Source organism: Protomyctophum parallelum, assembly GCF_964188405.1.
Source record: "Protomyctophum parallelum genome assembly, chromosome: 15".
Taxonomy (NCBI): Eukaryota; Metazoa; Chordata; class Actinopteri; order Myctophiformes; family Myctophidae; genus Protomyctophum; species Protomyctophum parallelum.
The window spans coordinates 50,245,215-50,270,540 of NC_139710.1; the positions used below are offsets into that span (position 1 = coordinate 50,245,215).

At 45.2% G+C, this 25,326-nt stretch overlaps 1 protein-coding gene across 1 annotated transcript in view; it reads right to left on the reverse strand.

Annotated features, from left to right (window-relative positions):
- The window catches only part of LOC310871919 (putative voltage-dependent N-type calcium channel subunit alpha-1B), a gene marked incomplete at both ends in the record, with an annotated part of 193,130 nt that overhangs the window by 22,514 nt on the left and 145,290 nt on the right, over nt 1–25,326 (reverse strand). Inside the window, 10 exons of the mRNA XM_083783557.1 lie at nt 1,366–1,471; nt 6,339–6,435; nt 7,061–7,188; nt 11,495–11,645; nt 15,560–15,651; nt 17,069–17,134; nt 18,140–18,259; nt 22,231–22,314; nt 22,847–22,957; nt 24,036–24,200. Of these exons, the coding sequence (XP_083639683.1) occupies nt 1,366–1,471; nt 6,339–6,435; nt 7,061–7,188; nt 11,495–11,645; nt 15,560–15,651; nt 17,069–17,134; nt 18,140–18,259; nt 22,231–22,314; nt 22,847–22,957; nt 24,036–24,200 (1,120 nt within the window). The remainder of the gene's footprint in view (nt 1–1,365; nt 1,472–6,338; nt 6,436–7,060; nt 7,189–11,494; nt 11,646–15,559; nt 15,652–17,068; nt 17,135–18,139; nt 18,260–22,230; nt 22,315–22,846; nt 22,958–24,035; nt 24,201–25,326) is intronic.

The following is a 25,326-nucleotide window of genomic DNA, read 5'->3' on the forward strand; positions in this document are numbered from 1 at the left end:
GCGCCCCAGAGGGCCCCACCACAATGCACCGGGGCCCAGGGCCCCAAGGGCCCCACCACAATGCACCGGGGCCCAGGGCCCCAGAGGGCCCCACCACAATGCACCGGGGCCCAGGGCCCCAGAGGGCCCCACCACAATGCACCGGGGCCCAGGGCCCCCCAAGGGTCCCACCATGAAGGGGGAAGAAGAGTCAGGACGACGGTGAAAGCCTGGTTTCAGCGCAGGAAGGATGTGCACACCAAGGATGTGTGTGTGTGTGTGTGTGTGTGTGTGTGTGTGTGTGTGTGTGTGTGTGTGTGTGTGTGTGTGTGTGTGTGTGTGTGTGTGTGTGTTTCTATGTGCAGGGCGTTGCTGAAAATGAGCACTTGTGCTCAGCTAATATAGTACCCTGGGTAAATAAAGGATACAAATAAAAAGTTATGGGGGAAAATAACACAGGAAAAAGGTTGTTGAATACAGTCAGTGGCGGCAGGATGAACTGCCACAACACAACAGCAAATACATCCAAACAGAAAAGTCCCATCTGATTGCATTAAACGATGTTAAACTACATTACACTTTACCATACCCTCTATTTGGTTTATTTTTTGGTACTCAAACTTTCAATCAATCTGGCAATGTATCCAATTCCAACTGGCCTTCTGAAGTTTGCAGGCCATGGATAGGCAACCCGGCCTGATGGAGACCTTTTCTGGTTTTATTAAATGATTGCTTATTTTACTGTTGCGCCCCTATAGCCAAGGTCCTAGTGCTCTGCAGCCATGCATACGTATGCCTGGCTGACTCTCTCTACCTGAGGCAGTGTTCATTTCAGACTCTCTCTACCTGAGGCAGTGTTCATTTCAGACTCTCTCTACCTGAGGCAGTGTTCATTTCAGACTCTCTCTACCTGAGGCAGTGTTCATTTCAGACTCTCTCTACCTGAGGCAGTGTTCATTTCAGACTCTCTCTACCTGAGGCAGTGTTCATTTCAGACTCTCTCTCTACCTGAGGCAGTGTTCATTTCAGACTCTCTCTACCCGAGGCAGTGTTCATTTCAGACTCTCTCTACCTGAGGCAGTGTTCATTTCAGACTCTCTCTACCCGAGGCAGTGTTCATTTCAGACTCTCTCTACCTGAGGCAGTGTTCATTTCAGACTCTCTCTACCCGAGGCAGTGTTCATTTCGTTGACTAATATGTCCTTTTTTCACTGAGGAAAACTAAATGGAAACTAAATGAAAACTAAGCTATGATGACTAAAACTAAGACTAAATATACTGACGATTTCGTCAACAAATAAAAAGTGACTAAAACAGAAATGAAAGCTACTCAAGAGACTATGACTGAAACTAAAATCAAAATGTGCTGTCAAAAACAACACTGACCTGAGGCCAGCTTGATCTCCAGAGCGGTGCGGATCAGCGCCATCAGCGTGGAGGTGAAGTGCACCGTGTTGTCATCGGCGATGGGCATGTTCATCTTCACAAGCCGCTGAGGAGAGGAGAGGGTTAGATCACTTTATAGCAGGAAACAAAACAACAGCCCAAACATCCCAAATCCCCAAGTCAAGGCAGAGAAATCAATCTGTGTACTGAAAGAATGTATATATATATATTTTTTAGTAGTAGTACCAAATCTGTCTGACATGCACATAGTCAACTTGTGATCTTTTATCCTATGTTGTACCATGTTTTCCTGTGGCAAAAATAATCAATCTCCAAGCTCATCATTACGCGTCACATTGCGACTCGTCGTGAGCGTGTAGATTCTCCGGCCTAATGAATGACATCATGCCCAAAATAGGGACAGGGGCCTGACAGGGGCCAGGTTCAGGAAGTAGGTCAACCTTGGTTCTCAAAAATTAACCCATTTAGGCCTGACGTCGAAAAAAAAAAAAAAAAAAAAGTTTTATAAATCATGACAATTTTCGGAAAGATTTGAGGCACATTTTAACGATTTTTTCAAAAAATAGCAGACCTACAAGTTCATAGCGCGCCACTCTGTGGCGCGCTATGAGCTTGTAGATCTGCTATTTTTCAATAGCTAAATTATAATGTCTGTAACCACCAAAAGGGGCTCAAAATGGGGCTTCATGGTTTGGCTAAATAGGTGTAAAAAAGAAAACAATTATCAACATTCTTGACAGCACACAAAAAGCTTTCCCGGAGACCAACGCAGAGAGGAAGAGACAAGAGAGAGACAAAACTAGACATTCACATTCACCGCTAGATTTTACAGTATGCACTATATGCTGCAAGTCAAAAGTACACTGATGCAAGACTGACATTGATCGAAAAAAATGGTGAAGAAGAAGAAGGCGTGTAACGCATAACCATGGAGGTGCCGTCAACAATCGCAGGAGCTCGACTCTGTGGTTGCCATTTCATATAGCAAAATGATCAACTTGGGTTTGGGAGAACTTGACGCGCAATTAAACTTTGGTAGAGGCTTGGCTCGTGCAGTTATAGTAGTCACCTTGCCCCGATGCAACTCCAAATAGTGGCTGCATACATTCAATAGTTGCTCCGCTGTTTAGAAATTGAGCATCCAAAATGGCCTATTACAGTAATTACAGTACATCTCATGGTAAAAATATGGTAGGTGTCAAAGTCTCACTTTTTGCACCTGTCAATATAACATTACTAAACCCTGTTCCTTTTTTTGGTTACACATATAAGTGGATTTGGATCTAATTCAATTAGTAAAATCAACATGAAAGAGTTGACATTTTAATTAGAAATAATAAATAACACAATAGCCTATACTGCGTGTTCTAATGTTCACCCATGGCAGAATTCTGTCCAATGGATTAACTATTGGATGTATCTCTGTGACATTTGGAGTTACATCGTGGCAAAAGGTAAGTGTACATACAAACCTCTACTAAAGTATAACTGTGCGTCTCTGGTGGCAGCTATCAATGAGGACAATCAATCAGCTAATCAATCAGCTATCAATGAGGACAATCACTTCCATTCCACCAAACCTGAGCAGCTTTAGCAAGAGGACCTGGTATAGCTCTAATGGTGTGTGTGTGTGTGTGTGTGTGTGTGTGTGTGTGTGTGTGTGTGTGTGTGTGTGTGTTGCGTTAGAGTTGAGCTCCCCTGAACACAAAAAGCATTCACCTACATGTACTATCAGTCGCAGTGCAAAAGTAAGTCAGACCCAAGTCAGAATGAGACAGGGAGGGAGATGCTGAGATGCACACACACGCGCACACACACACACACACACACAAGATGCACGCACGCAAGCACACACGCACGCACGCACACACACGATGAATATTCAATCGTAGACAAAGATGCACACGCAAACAGTCTCACTCACTCACGCAGGTTCATCATGTTCTGTAGGCGCACGCACACGCATGAGCACACTCACGTACACATGCACGCGCACGCGCACACACGCGCACACACACGCACACACACCCACACACACACACACACACACACACACAGTCAGTCAAACCAATGAAGAGACAGATGACAGAAAAGATGGAAGGAAATGGGATACAGCAAAGACTGTACAAGACTCACAAGAGTATAAAAGCGTAAATCTCCCACAAATAAAGCAACAGAAGCCACGCACACACACACACACACACACACACACACACACACACACACACACACACACACACACACACACACACACACACACACACACACACACACACACACACACACTGCTCCACAGACTGCCTACTGTACATCACTTTCACTTAGTTTTAGTCGCATTTTATTTAGTCACCCGGAATGTTTTAGTGTTCTAGATTTAGTTGACTAAATGTCATAAGATTGAAATTAGCCGACGCATTGTGAGCTTGAGTATCTGCTATTTTCAGCACGCAACAAAGTGTAAAATGACTTATACTGGATCTCTAGTCCACTCGTCCCTTCCTAATATTTTAGCCTAGTTTTTATTTGTCCGTTTATGACTTACTTTAAGTCATCATAGCTTAGTTTTCATTTAGTTTCCATTTAGTTTTCGTCAGTGAAAAAAGGTAGTCGACGAACATTTTTGTCTTAGTTTTAGTCGACAAAAACAACACTGGTTCTAGCTTAAGACTATGATGTAATATTAGTTATAGAGCTTCGCAGTCCCGCCCCCTGCGAGGGCACTGGAAGAGATTTTTTTTGTGAACTCGGCTGTTGTCTGTTTGTCTGAGGCTTACAGGTCTTTAAATACATACTTTTTGAAACGTCTATGGGAAAAATGAATGGGGGAATTCTCTACTGGTGGCCTCGTTGTTCTGAAAGGGGGTGGGACTGCGATATGCCTATTATGGTATGTTTAAACTACATAACTTAGGTTCATAATATGGCCATTGCTGCCCTACACTGGCTTAGCTTAGCTTAGCTAGCTATAGCTTGCTCTTAAAACCAAGCAGCATCGAGAAAGAAGAGGCGTAAATAAGGGGCTGCCTACACCAAAAATATCGAGAGCAACTTTAGCAAATCAAATGGAAGAAACACGGAAGGGAACAACTGGCAGGGCAACAGAGAGACACCGCCAACGAGGAGGGTTACAGGTTGTCGAGCAGAGAGGAGAAGAAGGCAGGGGAGGGTCGGGAGGTGGATCTACCTTGTAGGCGACTCTTGGTGGGCATTTCTTTCCCAAACCTAAGGGTGGGGACATGTGGAGCAGCATCTCATACATATCCAGGTACTTGATACGGCCACTTTACAAAGTAAATAATAAAAGAGAGAAGGATGGGGGGAGTTGGAGAAAGACGACAGTGAGAAAGAGGGAGGGGGTGGGGGGAGAAAAATCAACAAGGAGGATGACAAAGCAATAAAAAAAATACAATACAAATAAACAAACAAACAAACAAACAAACAAGAAATCGTTATTTAGATTTCCTGGAGGAGGGGTGAGATGAATAATGGATGCCATCCATGGGATGCATCGCTATGGTAGACGCTCAGGATCCCTGAGGAGTATAGAGAGAGAGACACTCCATGGCATGGAGGAGTATAGAGAGAGAGACACTCCATGGCATGGAGGAGTAGAGAGAGAGAGACACTCCATGGCATGGAGGAGTAGAGAGAGAGAGACACTCCATGGCATGGAGGAGTAGAGAGAGAGAGACACTCCATGGCATGGAGGAGTATAGAGAGAGAGACACTCCATGGCATGGAGGAGTACAGAGAGAGAGACACTCCATGGCATGGAGGAGTACAGAGAGAGAGACACTCCATGGCATGGAGGAGTATAGAGAGAGAGACACTCCATGGCATGGAGGAGTAGAGAGAGAGAGACACTCCATGGCATGGAGGAGTATAGAGAGAGAGACACTCCATGGCATGGAGGAGTATAGAGAGAGAGACACTCCATGGCATGGAGGAGTACAGAGAGAGAGACACTCCATGGCATGGAGGAGTACAGAGAGAGAGACACTCCATGGCATGGTAGAGGGAAGTGAGATCTGTGGAGAGGTGGATTTGGGTGTTCCGAGAGGGACTGGAAACACACGTGAACGATGAGGGATCAGAGAATGACAGCATGGTGAACGGTGGGGGATGTCTGCCTCGGCATGCTGTGCAGATATCCCGCTGGTGGTGGTGTGTACTGCCAGGTGCCACGGAGACAAAGCTTTCAGACGCCAGCCCTTTGCATGTAGAGCGTCTGTCCTTTCTTTACTAACTGTATAGCCTTCCTTTCTTTGACATCTGCACGCTCCCATGAGGGGAAAAGGGAGCCAAAAAAGTGTGCCCCGCGACGAGGCCCATTCAGATGGTTTTCAAGATCTGAACAGAATAGGATCGCTTGCCTGTTTTTTTTCACCGTCACGAGTCACGACTAAACATTTGGGGTTTGGAATGTTTAACCCATTTTGGGCGGGAACCCATATTTTGGTGTTAGCATTATGCTATGCTTTAGCTATTGAAAAATATCTACAAGCTCATATCGCGCCACCGAGTGGCGCACTACGAGCTTGTAGGTCTGCTATTTTTGAAAAATCGAAAACTGTCATTTTCAAACAGACATTTTTAGAATCTGATCTCAGGTCAAAATGGGTTAATCCGATTGAACATTGAAAAGGGGAGCAGATTGTTTCCATACAGGAGGAGAGATGGGTGCAGAAAGTATAGGCGTTAGAACTTGACGGGCGGGCATGGTGGGCAGCCAATGCCGTGGCTCTGAGAGCTTTGTTTCCACTCTGGCGTTCGGCAAACCAAAAGCCAATCAGTACTGGTGGAGAGAGGGGCGGGTGCTAGAAGTGTGTAAGGCGAGTTCATTGGTGCACAGCCATTCAAGTAAAAATAAAAATAAAGGTCTTGGCATAGAGAGAGAGGTACACAAAGCACCCTAAAGTGACGGAGGAGGAGGTGTCTGGGGGTTTGCAAACCTTGTATGCTACCCTATTAGGGCAGTTCTTCCCTAAGCCAAGGGGGGGCGAGATAATGCGTAACAAATTGTACATATCCTTATAGACAATCCGTCCGCTGTGAAAGAAGAACAAGCAGATATACATAAACACACACAGTATATAAACAGTTCAGGACAGCTTCAAAGAGAGAGAATAATTCATCATTAGATTGTGTGAATGAACCTTTCCCAGGACACAGGTCATAGGTCATCTCATTTCTATGGTAATGTCTGACTGGGTGGGAGGGGGGAGGGGGGAGGGGGGAGGGACGTGCTCACATAGACATCAAAGGGGGCTTCAGGCCCTGCCCTCTCTCCAGAGCACGGATGCAGCGTTTACTACATGGTGACAGAAATGCAACATGCCTCTCCTTTCCTTTCCCGGAGTCTCCTGAACTTGAACGCAGCATTTTGCGTTTTACAAATGTGTTTAGATATCCATGTCGTGCGCCGCATCTCCACTAGCGTGCTGGGTTAAGCCCCCGGAAATAGCTGATCTACAAGCTCTCAACGCGTCGCAGTGCGACGCGTTGTGAGCTTGTAGATCAGCTATTTTTGTTACGGGATTACGGGATTTAAGCCCCTGCCCCTCTAAGGCTCTCTGCACGTCCCTGGGGAGGGGGGGGAAGGGTGAGTACACACACACACACACACACACACACACACACACACACACACACACACACACACACACACACATACCACGCTGCAGGGTCGTACTCAGCCCAAACCCGGATGAACTCATCCAGGTGGTGAGGTCCCAGGATGGACGAGTCCCTGGTCAGGTACTCAAAGTTATCCATGATGACCGCCACAAACAGGTTCAGCATCTGGAACAGACACGCAAGTATGAACACACGCACGCACGCACACGCACCAACACACAAACACAAACACGTGCACGCACGCACGCATCACATCTGGCTCGGAAAATGTGGGCAAAGGAGACTTATTTAGGGTCCTATTTTCGTCAGTGCCTTACCCCTTTATCCCTAAACTTCTTTGCCTTTTTCACTGTTTTGAAAATCATTTTTTTAATAGTTCAAATAGCTGATCTACAAGCTGACAACGTGTCAATGTAGATTGGCTATTTTAACTATTTTACAATGTTGTCCAATATAGTAAAAGATGGTGGGCGAGAGCCACCAGATATAGGGCTCTAGATTTGCAGTGCCTTTTGCCTCACCCCTTATCGCTAAACTTCTTTGCTTTATTTATTTTTTACTATTTTGAAAAACATTTAAAAATGGATCAATCTATATTGCCATGTTGTGAGCTTGTTTGGGCATAGTTTAGGGATAAGGGTTAGGGAACTGGCGAAAATAGGGCCCTTAAAGGTTTCATGGCATTAATTTTCATTATTTTTTATTTTTTGTTTTACTTTTAGGTTTTATGACCTCAATTACACCCAAAAAACCTGAACTTTGAACATTCAGTGGATCTTCTGTGGTCTGGAGTTTTCTCTGGGGTTTGGAAGCCTTTTGGGCTGCAACAGGCAAAACAGTGACAACTGCTCGCAAATCCCATTGACATATACAGCAGGAAAATCAGAGCACTTGTTTGAGCCAGAAAACCCCAGACCACAGAAAATCTACTGAATGTTAAAAGTTCAGGTTTTTTGGGTGCAATTGAGCTCTTTTTTTTAATGTCACACTCCCTTTAATACCAGAAAACGTCTGACACATGCTGTCAGAGATAATTAATTCATTGCTCCCTCTGGGACAAAAAGTCGAAATTAAGTCTGAATTTAAATGTGTTTTCAACAGCATGGATTTAATTTCACTATCACAGCCAATTTAATCTATACTGTACAAAGGTGTGACCGCTTGAATGACGTAAACGCAGCCGCCGCGCAAAGCAACGCAAGTTCATTCAGGGAATCGGGCTGCATCTCCACTTCTCACCCTGCTCTCTGTCCTACAGCAGCTCTACAGGAGCCTCACTCCAACTGGGACTAGAAGTCAGGGCGCCATTTTGTCGCCACTTGTGTCAAGGATTTAATAGAGCACCGAAGTCTGACGTAATGTCCGCATCCTACCTGGGTCACGCCCCCTAACCCCCCCCCCCCCCCCCCATTCTAAATTCCCATAAATGTATTTAACCCATTCTGAACGGGCACCCATTTTGGTGTCAGCATCATGTTATGCTTTTAGCTATTTAAAAATAGCAGATCTACAAGCTCATATCGCGCCACCGAGTGGCGCGATACGAGCTTGTAGGTCTGCTATTTTTGAAAAATCGAAGAACGACTGACATTTTTAGAATCTGATCTCAGGTCAGAATGGGTTAATCAGACCAGTGTGTGTCCAGTGGAAAACCTCGTATGAATCTGATCTCAGGTCAGAATGGGTTAATACATGCATATAGTGTATGAACTGTATTCCAATTGGTTTATCTTTGGACCTAAATCTTACATGAAGATGATTCTCAGACGACCCAAAATAAACGTCCGTTACCCAGAGGTGATGAGCGAGTGATGTCAGGACTTCGCTACCCTATAGGGGCTTGACACACAGGCTCAGCTGATTGGTCCACTCTTTAGCAAGCAAACCAATCACCTTTCACATGTCCTAAAATGTCATGTAGTGCATCCTATATAGTGATGCTTGCTCTCTCAGAGAGTCAGATTAGCGGGTTCGGATGTTATCAGATTAATTAATCACCGTCATCAGCCCTTATCAAGACCAAAATGTGCAATGGAGCCAGTATATTATGGACCTTTCCACATACTGACGTTGTTGTCAGACAAATTGCCCCACGTTGCGTTTGGCGCACTGTCCGACTACGAACTCTATTACTAACCCTAACCAGAAACCTAACCAGCTCGTACCTCAGTCATTGGAGAAAAGTCTACCCAGAAACCTAACCAGCTCGTACCTCAGACATTGGAGAAAAGTCTACCCAGAAACCTAACCAGCTCGTACCTCAGTCATTGGAGAAAAGTCTACCCAGAAACCTAACCAGCTCGTACCTCAGACATTGGAGAAAAGTCTACCCAGAAACCTAACCAGCTCATACCTCAGTCATTGGCGAAAAGTCTACCCAGAAACCTAACCAGCTCGTACCTCAGACATTGGAGAAAAGTCTACCCAGAAACCTAACCAGCTCATACCTCAGACATTGACGAAAAGTCTACCCAGAAACCTAACCAGCTCGTACCTCAGACATTGGCGAAAAGTCTACCCAGAAACCTAACCAGCTCGTACCTCAGACATTGGAGAAAAGTCTACCCAGAAACCTAACCAGCTCGTACCTCAGACATTGGAGAAAAGTCTACCCAGAAACCTAACCAGCTCGTACCTCAGACATTGGAGAAAAGTCTACCCAGAAACCTAACCAGCTCGTACCTCAGACATTGGAGAAAAGTCTACCCTGAAACCTAACCAGCTCGTACCTCAGACATTGGCGAAAAGTCTACCCAGAAACCTAACCAGCTCGTACCTCAGACATTGGCGAAAAGTCTACCCAGAAACCTAACCAGCTCGTACCTCAGACATTGGAGAAAAGTCTACCCAGAAACCTAACTCTAACCATAACCGCAGTCTTCACCGGTCACGTAAGTAATCATAAAGCGTAGTTGTTGTATATAGCTCAGTTTCACCACAATGTTTTCGCTTCGGCGGCAGAAATGTCACTTTCACATTTCCTAGTCGCCTGCTATAAGTATGTGGAAATGTCCATTATTGCCTCCATTGCATGGTCTTGATAAGAACATACTGGTGATGATTGGTTTATAACATTCAAACCCGTTTAGATCTGTCCAATCATGATTCTGCAGCAGCAGCCGCGAGTCATGAAAGCAGCCAGACTAAAAACTTACTCTGCTAGGTACGAAGCTTCCAGCGGCCATGTATACCTAGCAGATAGTCTGCTAGGTATGAAGCTTCCAGCGGCCATGTATACCTAGCAGATACTCTGCTAGGTATGAAGCTTCCAGCGGCCATGTATACCTAGCAGATACTCTGCTAGGTACGAAGCTTCCAGCGGCCATGTATACCTAGCAGATACTCTGCTAGGTATGAAGCTTCCAGCGGCCATGTATACCTAGCAGATACTCTGCTAGGTACGAAGCTTCCAGCGGCCATGTATACCTAGCAGATACTCTGCTAGGTACGAAGCTTCCAGCGGCCATGTTTACCTAGCAGATACTCTGCTAGGTACGAAGCTTCCAGCGGCCATGTATACCTAGCAGATACTCTGCTAGGTACGAAGCTTCCAGCGGCCATGTATACCTAGCAGATTCAGAAGCTGCATGGGAAAGGACTTGTTTTTAATACTATATAATAGAATGGGTTACCTGTCGTCCATAAAGAGCTGCTGGACCTGACCATCCATTAGTTGAGTTGGAACAGCTTCCATTGACAGTATAGTTTTTATTTGTACTTGTTTTACTTGTCTCTACATTAACATTGTATGAATGTATTTTATATTGATTTCAGTTTCCTGTGTGTCTCTGTTACCCCCCCCACACACAAAACAACAACAACAACAACAACAACAACAACAACGACGACGCATGGCAAAGAACAAACATTGGTAATAAGCTAAAAACTAAAATAAATGGTTTTATCCTTTTGATAGATATGTACAAATATAGGCTACATAATGGTGTTTTAAATGTGTTTTTTATATCATCATCACGATCAAAAGTATCATCAAATTCATCATAATCATCATCATCATAAATAAACCACTTTCAACCTGGCATCCCTACTTAAATTTGGACATGTCATTATCGGCAAAACAATGTGAGAAAAGTTCCGAAATTGTCAACATTTTCAAAGCTAACAAAAATAGCCTGCAAGCTCACATAATGCGTTGCGACGCAGATCGGCTATTTTATCTATTTCTTAAGTATAAAAGTGTTAGTTAATAAACGTATGATACTAATACTAGTAGGTGAGTTGTCATAGATGTCCTGACTTTAGCCCGACACACACCGTCTGCGACCGTCTGCGGTGCGACGCGTTGCCGCGCGGCGCCGCCTGGAAAATAGAACTGGGTTCTATCGGCGCGCCAGGCGACGCGGCGGACGGAGCCGGTGTGCGATAGGTTCATTGAAAATAATGGAGGCGGACACAGCCGGTGTGTGGTGGGCTTGAGCTGTATATCAAACTGCACAAAGTTGTCACTGACCAGGAAGGAGCAGAGGAAGATGAAGCTGACGAAGTAGAAGTATGCGAAGTCGCTGCCACACTCCTTCCCCACGGTGCCCGAGCGCTCGTCACACGCCCGCCGGCTCAGGCACGCCAGCATGATGTCATGCCACGCCTCCCCGGTGGCGCTCCTGAACCCGCCAACAGACAGACAGAGACAAACGGACAGACAGAGAGACAAAGTGATACTTTTTGGGTTAACCCATTTTCACCCGAGGACGATTCTACAAATTTCTTTTAAAACCTGCCAGTTTTCTGAAAAACCATTAAACCAATGTTTCTATTATCAGCGGTTCTCAAACATGTCATGGAGCCCCAGAATTATAGGCTATCCAATTGGCCGCCAACCCTGAAAAAATGTTGTTCTTTGGCTCTTCAAAATAAATAAGGGTTGCATGATAAAACATTGGCAATGCGCGATAGATAGATAAATTAATCCTGGCGGTCAAACGGAAAACGTTCGCTCTGAAAGAATATATATTCAAAGATTTGCGCAACATGTTCACGATTTTTCTAAAATAGCAGATCTACAAGCCCGTAGCGTGGCACTACTGTAGCATACAGTGTAGCAGTGGAACAGCGGCGGCTGGGGGAGATGTTCAGACGTTGTGATACCTTGTTCTCTTTTCCTGTTACAAATCAGCATCCTGGCTGCTCCCTGCAGGGCTCATCAAACACACATGCTGTGTGCTTCATCGACTGACTGACTGACTGACTGACTGACTGACTGACTGACTGACTGACTGACTGACTGACTGACTGACTGCAACCTGACTGACTGACTGACTGACTGCAACCTGACTGACTGAAACCTGACTGACTGACTGACTGACTGACTGACTGACTGCAACCTGACTGACTGACTGACTGACTGAATGACTGAAACTTGTCTGTCTGACTGCAACCTGACTGACTGCAACCTGACTGACTGACTGACTGCAACCTGACTGACTGACTGACTGACTGAAACCTGTCTGTCTGACTGCAACCTGACTGACTGAATGACTGAAACCTGTCTGTCTGACTGCAACCTGACTGACTGACTGCAACCTGTCTGTCTGACTGCAACCTGACTGACTGACTGAAACCTGTCTGTCTGACTGCAACCTGTCTGTCTGTCTGTCTGACTGACTGACTGAAACCTGAGTCACTGACTGAAACCTGTCTGTCTGACTGACTTCCACCTGGCTGGCTGACTGAATGGTGTGTATATGCGCACGTTCGTGCATGTGTCATTTTCTGCACTCCTTACTGCTAACTAGCTAACTACATAATTCAGCGGGATCATAAAATATGAAACGGAATCACAGCTGGATATCAGTGGTCCAGGAAAATTACTTTTCCATAGAGCAGTGCTTCTAAGCCATTTCCATGTCCAATTTCACCCCAGAATTGATGCATAATTACAGTGAGCCGCAGAGTACCACACCCCCTCTTTTGAAAAGGAACCCTCATTAGAGAAGATCTTAGATTTGATTAATTACATAAACTACAAATTATATAGAGTAATGAAATTAACCACCTTCAGTCAACGTGCCATCCATATTTCATTCACAACACATCACATCTCGACTTGTTAAGAGCTTGCAGATCAGCTATTTTTGCATTTCTTCTTTTTCAAATAGCACGTAAGTGATTAAACTATAGTGCAGAGTTAGGTAGGTATAACTGAGGTAACTCTACTTTGATTTTACAATATAAATTGGGGTCTCAGAGAAATAAATGCCATTAAATGGGGGTCCGTAGCCTAATATATGTCAAACTGGGGGGTCCTTGAAATTAAACGGGCTGAGAATCACTGCTAGAGCCGTACAAATCTTCTCTTATGGGGGTCCCTGAATCACTGCTAGAGCCGCGGAAATCTTCTCTTATGGGGGTCCCTGAATCACTGCTAGAGCCGCGAAAATCTTCTCTTATGGGGGTCCCTGAATCACTGCTAGAGCCGTGAAAATCTCCTCTTATGGGGGTCCCTGAATCACTGCTAGAGCCGTACAAATCTTCTCTTATGGGGGTCCCTGAATCACTGCTAGAGCCGTACAAATCTTCTCTTATGGGGGTCCCTGAATCACTGCTAGAGCCGTACAAATCTTCTCTTATGGGGGTCCCTGAATCACTGCTAGAGCCGTACAAATCTTCTCTTATGGGGGTCCCTGAATCACTGCTAGAGCCGTACAAATCTTCTCTTATGGGGGTCCCTGAATCACTGCTAGAGCCGTACAAATCTTCTCTTATGGGGGTCCCTGAATCACTGCTAGAGCCGTACAAATCTTCTCTTATGGGGGTCCCTGAATCACTGCTAGAGCCGTACAAATCTTCTCTTATGGGGGTCCCTGAATCACTGCTAGAGCCGTACAAATCTCCTCTTATGGGGGTCCCTGAATCACTGCTAGAGCCGTACAAATCTTCTCTTATGGGGGTCCCTGAATCACCGCTAGAGCCGTACAAATCTCCTCTTATGGGGGTCCCTGAATCACTGCTAGAGCCGTACAAATCTTCTCTTATGGGGGTCCCTGAATCACTGCTAGAGCCACACAAATCTCCTCTTATGGGGGTCCCTGAATCACTGCTAGAGCCACACAAATCTTCTCTTATGGGGGTCCCTGAATCACTGCTAGAGCCGTACAAATCTTCTCTTATGGGGGTCCCTGAATCACTGCTAGAGCCGTAAACATATTCTCTTATGGGGGTCCCTGAATCACTGCTAGAGCCGTAAACATCTTCTCTTATGGGGGTCCCTGAATCACTGCTAGAGCCGTAAACATCTTCTCTTATGGGGGTCCCTGAATCACTGCTAGAGCCGTAAACATCTTCTCTTATGGGGGTCCCTGAATCACTGCTAGAGCCGTACAAATCTTCTCTTATGGGGGTCCCTGAATCACTGCTAGAGCCGTACAAATCTCCTCTTATGGGGGTCCCTGAATCACTGCTAGAGCCGTAAACATCTTCTCTTATGGGGGTCCCTGAATCACTGCTAGAGCCGTAAACATCTTCTCTTATGGGGGTCCCTGAATCACTGCTAGAGCCGTAAACATCTTCTCTTATGGGACAGACTTATGGACAGACCCCATGGACATGGACTTTGTCCCTACTGTTACAATGCTGAACCACTGCGACAGACCCCATGGACAGACCCCATGGACAGACCCCATGGACAGACCCCATGGACAGACCCCATGGACAGACCCCATGGACAGACCCCATGGATAGACCCCATGGACAGACCCCATGGACAGACCCCATGGACAGACCCCATGGACAGACCCCATGGACAGACCCCATGGACAGACCCCATGGACAGACCCCATGGACAGACCCCATGGACAGACCCCATGGACAGACCCCATGGACAGACCCCATGGACAGACCCCATGGACAGACCCCATGGACAGACCCCATGGACAGACCCCATGGACAGACCCCATGGACAGACCCCATGGACAGACCCCATGGACAGACCCCATGGACATGGAGTTTGTCCCTACTGTCACAATGCTTACAAACTACTCATATACACTGAGCTGGCGGTGCCCGGGATCGAACCCATGAACTTGTGGTTCAAAGGCGAGAGGCACTGAGCTACCCTACTGAGCTACACTACAGCTACAGCTCAAATGAATGGTAAACCGTACAGTAAACTATTGCGTACCTGAACAGCAGCATGAGGGTAAACCGCACAGTAAACCGTACAGTAAACTATTGCGTACCTGAACAGCAGCATGAGGGTAAACCGCACAGTAAACCGTACAGTAAACTATTGCGTACCTGAACAGCAGCATGAGGTAAACCGTACAGTAAACTATTGCGTACCTGAACAGCAGCATGAGGTAAACCGTACAGTAAACTATTGCGTACCTGAACAGCAGCATGAGGTAAACCGTACAGTAAACTATTGCGTACCTGAACAGCAGCATGAGGTAAACCGTACAGTAAACTATTGCGTACCTGAACAGCAGCATGAGGTAAACCGTACAGTAAACTATTGTGTACCTGAACAGCAGCATGAGGGTAAACCGTACAGTAAACCGTACAGTAAACTATTGCGTACCTGAACAGCAGCATGAGGGCCTGAAAGAACGTGCGGAAGTTGTTGTGGTGATTGATATCCGTGTCCTCGTCAAGTTCGATGTTTCCGAACACCTGAGGGTCGAGAACGTGAAGGGAGGAGAGACAGAGAGGAAAGGAGAACGTGAAGGGAGGAGAGACAGAGAGGAAAGGAGAACGTGAAGGGAGGAGAGACAGAGAGGAAAGGAGAACGTGAAGGGAGGAGAGACAGAGAGGAAAGGAGAACGTGAAGGGAGGAGAGACAGAGAGGAAAGTGGGATATTTATTGTCTGATTAAATCATTTCAGTCCAAAATGTTGCATAATATTTGTGGAAGATTTAGTATAATTGTATAATTGATTGTCTTTGTTTAAAAAAATAAATAAAGAAGCTTTATATTCGTATTTTAGTAGTCCTACTACCACATGGTGTTTGTTCAGTAACAGGGGTCTCTCCATCTCTACAGCCCTCTACAAAATACAACCGGGATACCAGTTTTGTCCAATCAGATGATAGAAGCCCATGAACATAATTCACCAGCTAACATTTCAATTTCAATTTTTCAAAATGAATCCTGTATATGTGTGAGTTCCCTCACCTGACATGAATATTCATTTTCTATTTACTAAAGGGCTGGAGAGACAGACATGTGTTACTGAACAAACACTATAGCAATGATTGCTATGGGGATATAGAGCTAATTAAACACTTATTTAAACAAACAGCTTTAAAGATGGCAGGTGTAAAATGCAGAGGATACAATATGTAAATATACTGAGTCAGGTGATGGTTTTAAGAGACTCCTAAAGGCCCATGTGCCCATGCTTACCTGATTCACTTTTACAGCCTTACGTTTTTGTTCTGCTTTGACTGTTTTTGTTCTGCTCATTGCATTACTGTATTATATTTTTATGTGTTCCCTGTTTTTAACTTGTTCCGATTGTTTATACTGTGCCCCCCACCCCCCCATTCAGGAGCATTCAGTGATTTGGGTGATTTGGAAAACCCCCCGGTCCGCCCCGGTAACAAGATGTGCACATGCACGCACTACAGTGGGGGGGGGGGACACGCGACAGGCCAACAGCACGCACGCCAAGACCCGCCCCCGCTCGATCGTGATTGGCGGAAGGCCCCTCTCGATCCTGATTGGATGAAGGCTGGGCCACCCAGCCAAAAAATAAACCTATTTTTTTTTTACCCCCAGGGGTTAACTGGGGACAGGGAGGAACTCCTTATATGGTCAGCACACTCTATAGTAGGGAGGATTGTCACAACAAAACAAAAAAAGAAGTGATATTTGAATTAAGTGAAATCACTGAATATACCTTTACACTAAAGTAAAACATTTCCCCCCCCACTTCCCACAGTAAATACGGTGCGGTGACATCATCACATCACCCACCTGCATCCCGATGATGTCACCGTGCGGTGACATCATCACATCACCCACCTGCAACCCGATGCTGGCATAAATGAAGAACAGTAAATACGGTGACATCATCACATCACCCACCTGCATCCCGATGATGGCATAAATGAAGAACAGCATAGCAATCAGCAGGCAGACATAGGGCAGAGCCTGGAGCGGGAAAACAAACCAAAACACCGTCAATTATTCATGCAGTCGCAGCGACTCCAGGTGTTATGTGCCTGCGCAGCCAAATGTGTGTGTGTGTGTGTGTGCGTGTGTGTGTGTGTGTGTGTGTGTGTGTGTGTGTGCGTGCGTGCGTGCGTGCGTGCGTGCGTGCGTGCGTGCGTGCGTGCGTGCGTGCGTGCGTGCGTGCGTGCGTGCGTGCGTGTGTGTGTGTGCGTGCGTGTTCATAGCTGTTTATTTATTTACATGCCCATTAGCCACTGTATTGTAACAGTAGCAACTCATCTTGGAGCTACCATTAGCATGTTTGTACAAACATTAATACTTTCAATCAATACACAACATAATACTACACAACGACGCAAGACCTGTCTTAGTTACACAGTATCTCAGCATAATAACAACATCTCTAGACTAATAGCGGTTATTAGCAGCGATGTGTTGTGAACTTGTAGATCTGCTATTTTTGGTGCAAATAATGCTATCTTAGGACTTGCTGACTTCCATAAGATCCAAATGATAAATGGTGCATTTATATAGCACCTTTATATAAGGCGCTTTACACAGAGTGTGCATTACATTCACCCATTCTTTCACACACACACACACACACACACACACACACACACACACACACACACACACACACACACACACACACACACACACACACACACACACACACACACACACACACACACACACACACACACATACATTCATACACCGATGGAGGCGGAAACCATGCAAGGCACCAAATAGCACATCAGGAGCAATTAGGGGTTCAGTGTCTTGCTCAAGGACACTTCGACACTAACTCTGGGGGAGCCCGGGTTATAACTGGGAACCTTGCGGTTAACCTTCCGGCCACTCTACCCCTGAGCCACCGCCGCCGTCATGGCGACCGAGAACTTTAATTAATGCGCACGCGAGCGTGTGTGTGTGTGTGTGTGTGTGTGTGTGTGTGTGTGTGTGCATGCGTGCGGTCACCTTGAAGGACTGGACAAAGGTCCAGAGCAGGATGCGGATGGTGTAACCCTGTCTCAGCAGCTTGATGAGGCGCGCAGCTCTGAACAGCCTCAGGAAACTCAGGTTCAACAGGCGGTCCGCCTGCAAGCCACAAAGAACACCAGTCAACCAACCACGTACCAACTAGAACACCAGTCAACCAATCACCAATCACCAAATGGACCCACATGAGGGTCAAGAGTTAAAGATCTTTCCATCATTTAGCTGGGGACCAGCTGGAACTCATGCCTCCAAAGCTGAACCACTGGTTAAAAACCACGGAAATATAATTCAATAAGCTCAGGGGACTAAACGTGTCAATGTATATAAGCTGAAGTCTGACTGAGATGGGGTGGGTCAGTACGGTGTTCCATTGTAACGCTTCACTGCTGTCCCCGTATTCGAATACATTCTATTCCAATACTCTGAAACTCTGAATTGTGTCTGTCTCATTATTGTGTTTCAACTGTGCTATAAGTGCTCACCAACAGATTTTGCATTAACAAACGCCATCTCATGTCACATCTAGAGAATAATTGAACAGTTGAATATGCAGAACAATAAATGTAACAAGATAACTATTGTCCACCTTATTAAAGTTGATTGTCACAATAGCAACATGGAAACAAAAAAGCAAAACAAGGAAAACCAAGAATCAACAACAAAGCTGCAACTCATCATCATCAGAACCAACAAAAAGGAACAAGAAACAAGGAGAAAAGCTGGTCACATCTCATGGTCACATCTCATGGTCACGTCTCATGGTCACATCACATGGTCACATCACATGGTCACATCACATGGTCACATCTCATGGTCACATCACATGGTCACGTCTCATGGTCACGTCTCATGGTCACGTCTCATGGTCACGTCTCATGGTCACGTCTCATGGTCACATCACATGGTCACATCACATGGTCACATCTCATGGTCACATCACATGGTCACGTCTCATGGTCACGTCTCATGGTCACGTCTCATGGTCACGTCTCATGGTCACATCACATGGTCACATCACATGGTCACATCTCATGGTCACGTCTCATGGTCACATCTCATGGTCACATCTCATGGTCACATCTCATGGTCACATCTCATGGTCACATCACATGGTCACATCACATGGTCACATCTCATGGTCACATCACATGGTCACATCTCATGGTCACATCTCATGGTCACATCTCATGGTCACATCTCATGGTCACATCTCATGGTCACATCACATGGTCACATCTCATGGTCACATCACATGGTCACATCACATGGTCACATCACATGGTCACATCACATGGTCACATCTCATGGTCACATCACATGGTCACATCACATGGTCACATCTCATGGTCACATCTCATGGTCACATCTCATGGTCACATCACATGGTCACATCACATGGTCACATCACATGGTCACATCTCATGGTCACATCACATGGTCACATCACATGGTCACATCACATGGTCACATCTCATGCCGCAGGTTCACTGAAGCATGCTAGTTCTGGCTGAGTTCATGCGGTGGTTCAGTTTTTTGTATAAAACAAAATGACCCATTTTGACAGCATGTTGTGAAGTCACTCACCGTAGTCTAAAAGGGACATTTTGGAGCAGTTGGTGGTAACATTAGTGAGGACAATTGGACAGACAGAGACAGACAGACAGACAGACAGACAGAGACACAGACAGACAGACAGACAGACAGACATACAGACATACAGACATACAGACAGACAGACAGACAGACAGACAGACAGACAGACAGACAGACAGACAGACAGACAGACAGAGACACAGACAGACAGACAGACAGACAGACAGACAGACAGACAGACAGACAGACAGACAGACAGACAGACAGACAGACAGACAGACAGACAGACAGACAGACAGACAGACAGACAGACAGACAGACAGACAGACAGACAGACAGACAGACAGACAGACAGACAGACAGACAGACAGACAGAATAGGGGACAGACAGAATCAGAATAAAGTGAGGAAGAAGAAGACGAAGTGAGGAACAATATACAACAACACCCTTAAAGCAGAACACAATCGCTGCTGTCGGGCGGAAACCTCTCATCTCCATATTTATTTTTTTATTTTTTTATTATGTCTAAATGGGTTAAAAATATATTTTCATGAGCTGAACCTCCCCGATATGATATTCATATTCATAGGATAATAAACGGTGGCATCTTGTCAGATGGTGAATCGTCTAGTAATAAACGTATAACTTCTACCAGTCATACTTTTTTACGTTTACATTTCTTGTTTTCCGGCCCATTAAGTTTGTTTCCTTTCATTTTGTTCATTGTGTGCCTTCATGCACAAGTCTTATTTAACACTGTCTTCTCGCCAGCTTTGATGCGTCTACTGTTTTGACCACTTTCAACACTGTAACCGCAGCTTTCTTGTAACCTGAATGTCAATAAACAGATTGTAGCTCGAAACGTGCCGTGAAACGTGACGTGTTTTTAGCTTGTCAATCTGCTACGTTTGCTATTTTTGTCAGGTGAAGTCTGCCTAATGAAAGCTCATGAAAACTAGACGACCTCGTCATAGTCTAGCCCTAGTCATACTGACGGCCTAGCCCGATTGGCTCCTCTGGCCAATGGGACACCATGCAAGCAACGGCAAAGCTGCCCTCTGGCCAATGGGAAGGGGAGAGGCAAATATACCTTGCAGCCACGCATGCTGCAGACAGTGCAGAGCAACGCCGCAGCCACGCATGCTGCAGACAGTGCAGAGCAACGCCGCAGAGAAGCATGCTGCAGACAGTGCAGAGCAACGCCGCAGAGAAGCATGCTGCAGACAGTGCAGAGCAACGCCGCAGAGAAGCATGCTGCAGACAGTGCAGAGCAACGCCGCAGAGAAGCATGCTCACACTCACGGGGTGACGGGGAAGGAGGAGCTCACAACGGCCGCTAGGCGCGAGGTTGTGACGCACAAACATACACGTTACTAAAATAATAATCATACCAATATGGGGGGAGGGGGGGAACTGTGATGGAACATTGTGTATTTGTTTGTTTAACTGTATGTAATGTGTTTGTTTTTTGTTATTATTATTATTATTATTGTTTTTCTATTTGTTTTGTATTTATGGACATTTCCTGATGTTTCTTCGAAGATGTTGTTTAGTATTTGTGCTGCCATGGGGTTGTGGGGGGAAAAATATACGTGAATAATTGCTTTGAAAATACTATGTTGTAACGAAAAATCAATAAACATATGTTTAAAAAATATATATATATGGGGGGGGGGTGGGGGGGGGGGGACACACAATGGAGACAACGCTTTTTTCACCTGACAAATATCACTATTTTCACAAGGAAAAAACACATTTTGATAGGAATTGATTACTATATTGGGGAAACAATGACTTCATCATTTATTTAACACATGCATGCGTGAAGGTTGATATGTTACGTCACAATAATTAACCACATTAAGCCCCACCCACGTCCATATTGTGGGCACATTTTCAAAGATTGTCCCACCCAAAGAATGATGGTGACGTTGTCAAACTAAGGGCTTCTACGTGGCCAATACTAATCAAAGTGCATGTGGCTACAGTAGGCAGTGGTGCTGGACACAACCCAGGAGTGCGTGCCAATAAGCTGCTACCTTTAACATATCCCTGCATGAATCTCTATAGGCTGCATTCAAAGAAAGCATCTGTCCTCAGATCCTGTATCAGGCCTCAGGGATAGAGATCAATACCATCAACCCCCCCCCCCCCCCCCCCCCCGAGGTCTACTCGTCTGAATTATCAGGCTCGCTGGCGCACCGCCAAGGCTGCTTTGCTGATATGGATAGTTAGCATGTCTGCACAAAGCTTGTGTACAGGCCTTTGTTGTATCAGCAGTCTGGGCTATGCTTGTGTGCGTGTGCGTGTGTGTGACTGTGACTGTGTGTGAGTGTGTGTGTGTGTGTGTGTGTGTGTGTGTGTGTGTGTGTGTGTGTCACACTGCCTGCCTGCCTGCCTCTCTGTCATTATTATCATAGATGAAATTGCTGCATGCGATTACTAGGTGAACGCTGAGCACACGGTGGAGACTTACTTTGATTTCAGTGACCAGGATGTCAGTGATGCTCCCCAGCACGGTTACAAAGTCAAACACGTTCCAGGCATCTTTCAGGTAATTCTGGGGGGGAGGGGGGGAAATGATTCATGCTTCAGTCGCAGCACATTGAATTGAACAGTAGACAACTGAATATTCGTGACTGAATAGAGCACATCCCCAGCTAGTTCGTGGAAGGTTTTCTCTATGCAGAATAACATTCTCATATTTAGCATTGTGGTCCAAAAATAAACAAACAGTCTTGGCGATATTGTCGGGGTGGTGTGGCCCTGTATGGTCCTTTAACGTCTTCTTCTTTAACGCACTTCTGCGCTGCCTTTCGGAACTCGGACAGCGCTGTATAGATTCAGAGATTATAGCAAGATTTGTCTGCCCGTAGACAAGGAAGTGAACGGCTGCGCGCATGCAGCGCAAAACATGTCCGGGAGCTTCTGAACAAGGCGTTGCCTAGCAAATGGAGCTGTCAAAAAATGGATATTGGCGCTCCTAAAAAAATACCTAAAAACATCTCCAGACGTCCTGGAGATGCACACCTACAGGTGTAATAATGTGGGGACGTTTTGAGCACTATTAGTGTTGAAACTGTTTGACCCACCAGAGGGCCGAAGGCGATGATCTTGAGGATGCACTCCAGGGAGAAGAGAGCGGTGAACACGATGTTGAGATTCCTCAGCAGGGATTCGTAGACGTCGGGAGCTCCGTGGAACTGAGGGAGGGGCACAGAGACTGTGTTGACTTAACTGAGGGAGGGGCACAGAGACTGTTGATTTTGACAGCTAATTTTGATGTTAGTTTTAGTCAGTTTTTGAATACAATTCCATTCCTATTTTAGTCATCCAAAATGCTTTAGTGTTAGTCTAGTTTTAGTCGACTAAATATCTTGCAATTTTAGCAGACTAAATCCACAGTCGATTTTTAGTCTAGTTTTAATTTGTCGACAGAATTGTCGACAAAAATCAGCCATTACGACGACATCAAGGCCCGCCAAAATACATTTTAGTCGACTAAATCAACTGTAGATTTAGTCGACTAAAATTGCATGACATTTAGTCGGCTAAAACTAGACTAACACTAGAACATTTCAGGTGACTAAAATATGACAAGAACTAAATGAAGTGTCAGTCCAAAGACTATGACTAAAACTAAAATAGAAATTTGCTGCCACAAACAACAGTGGCACGCCTAAAGACGTCCACAGGCGTCCTGGGCCTCCTACGGGTGTAATTATGAAGACGTTTGGGGACGTCTTGGGTTAATAAGGACAGAATATTATTACAATTTACAATTTACAATTTACAATTTAGGCATTTAGCAGACGCTCTTAATCCAGAGCGACTTACAATAATCAGGAACAAAAGCATGGGAATACATCACAAAAGCATTTATCATAAAACATGCGTAAGCTAAGAAAGTAACAGTGGAATATCTATATTATGAGACTATACATATAAGCTATATATATACTACTATGCTATACAGTACATATGTACTATGGCGTGCTATGACTATATACAATGCAATTATAGTGCCGTCTACATAACATGCTATAAGTCTGTATCAGATGCTATCTAAGTCTACAGAAATGCTATCTAAGGGGTTAGGGTAAGTGCTACGGGCCATGATGGAGTCTGAAAAGGTGGGTTTTCAGACTACGGCGGAAGATTGGGAGTGATGCTGCAGTTCTGACTGCAATGGGAAGTGCATTCCACAGTTTTGGAGCCAGAAGGGCTCCAAAACTGTGTAATTATTATATTAATAATTATATTAATTATTATAGTATTTACCTTCATCATGAGCACCACCGTGTTGACTGCAATCATGCTCATGATGGAGTACTCGAACGGCCCCGACACCACGAACTTCCACATGCGGTACTGGAAGGACTGCGTGTCCTCTGGCATGTAGCGAGTCAGCGGCTTGGCGTTGATGGCAAAGTCGATGCAGGCCCTCTGCAGGAGGAGAAGGGAATTACATCTTCAGACTATTTCAAACAAATACATGGCTTAACCCATTCTGACCTGAGATCAGATTCATACGAGGTTTCCGCCGGACACACACTGGTCTGATGAACCCATTCTGACCTGAGATCAGATTCTAAAAAATGTCAGTCGTTGTTCGATTTTTCAAAAAATAGCAGACCTACAAGCTCGTATCGCGCCACTCGGTGGCGCGATATGAGCTTGTAGATCTGCTATTTTTGAATAGGTAAAGCATAACATGATGCTAACACCAAAATGGGTGCCCGGTCAGAATGGGTTAAAAGTTAAAACCCATTCTGACCTGAGATCAGATTCTAAAAAATGTTCTTCTACATCCTGACGGTTTCTGAAAAAGCTATGTTTCTATGTCAGTCTTTTTTCAAAAATAGCAGACCTACAAGCTCGTAGCGCGCTATGAGCTTGTAGATCTGCTATTTTTCAATAGCTAAAGCATAACGTAATGCTAACACCAAAAGGGGTTCCCGCCCCAAATGGGTTAATTATAGTAATACTGCAATATAGAACATACTCATACTGTTACAAGTCTAGAATTCTAAATTCAATGATTCAGTAATAGTACAAAGTTATTGGTATTATATACTTGAAATTACAAAATTGTGCAGAATGTCCCATTTCACAGGTTTGAAATGTACGAAATGTATTAAAAAAATCGTATCGCGGCGCGTAATAAATAGGGCTGGTTAAATGGTTAATGTATGTTTTGTAATAATGATCTCAATCTAAAATGTAAATTAGTAGTTTTCTAATAATTTGTAAATTTGGGAGACACAGAGAACCACTGCTGGTCATCTTTGTGTCTCCATAGGGAACCACTGCTGTCATCAAAATTACTTGGATGTCCCAATACTGTAGCCTATCGGTATCGGCCCTTATTTGGTCATATCGGTATCGGTGACTATGCCAGTCTAACCACCGACCCCACACAGGGGTAAGGGGTTGACACTATGCCAGTCTAACCACCGACCCCACACAGGGGTAAGGGGTCGACACTATGCCAGTCTAACCACCGACCCCACACAGGGGTAAGGGGTTGACACTATGCCAGTCTAACCACCGACCCCACACAGGGGTAAGG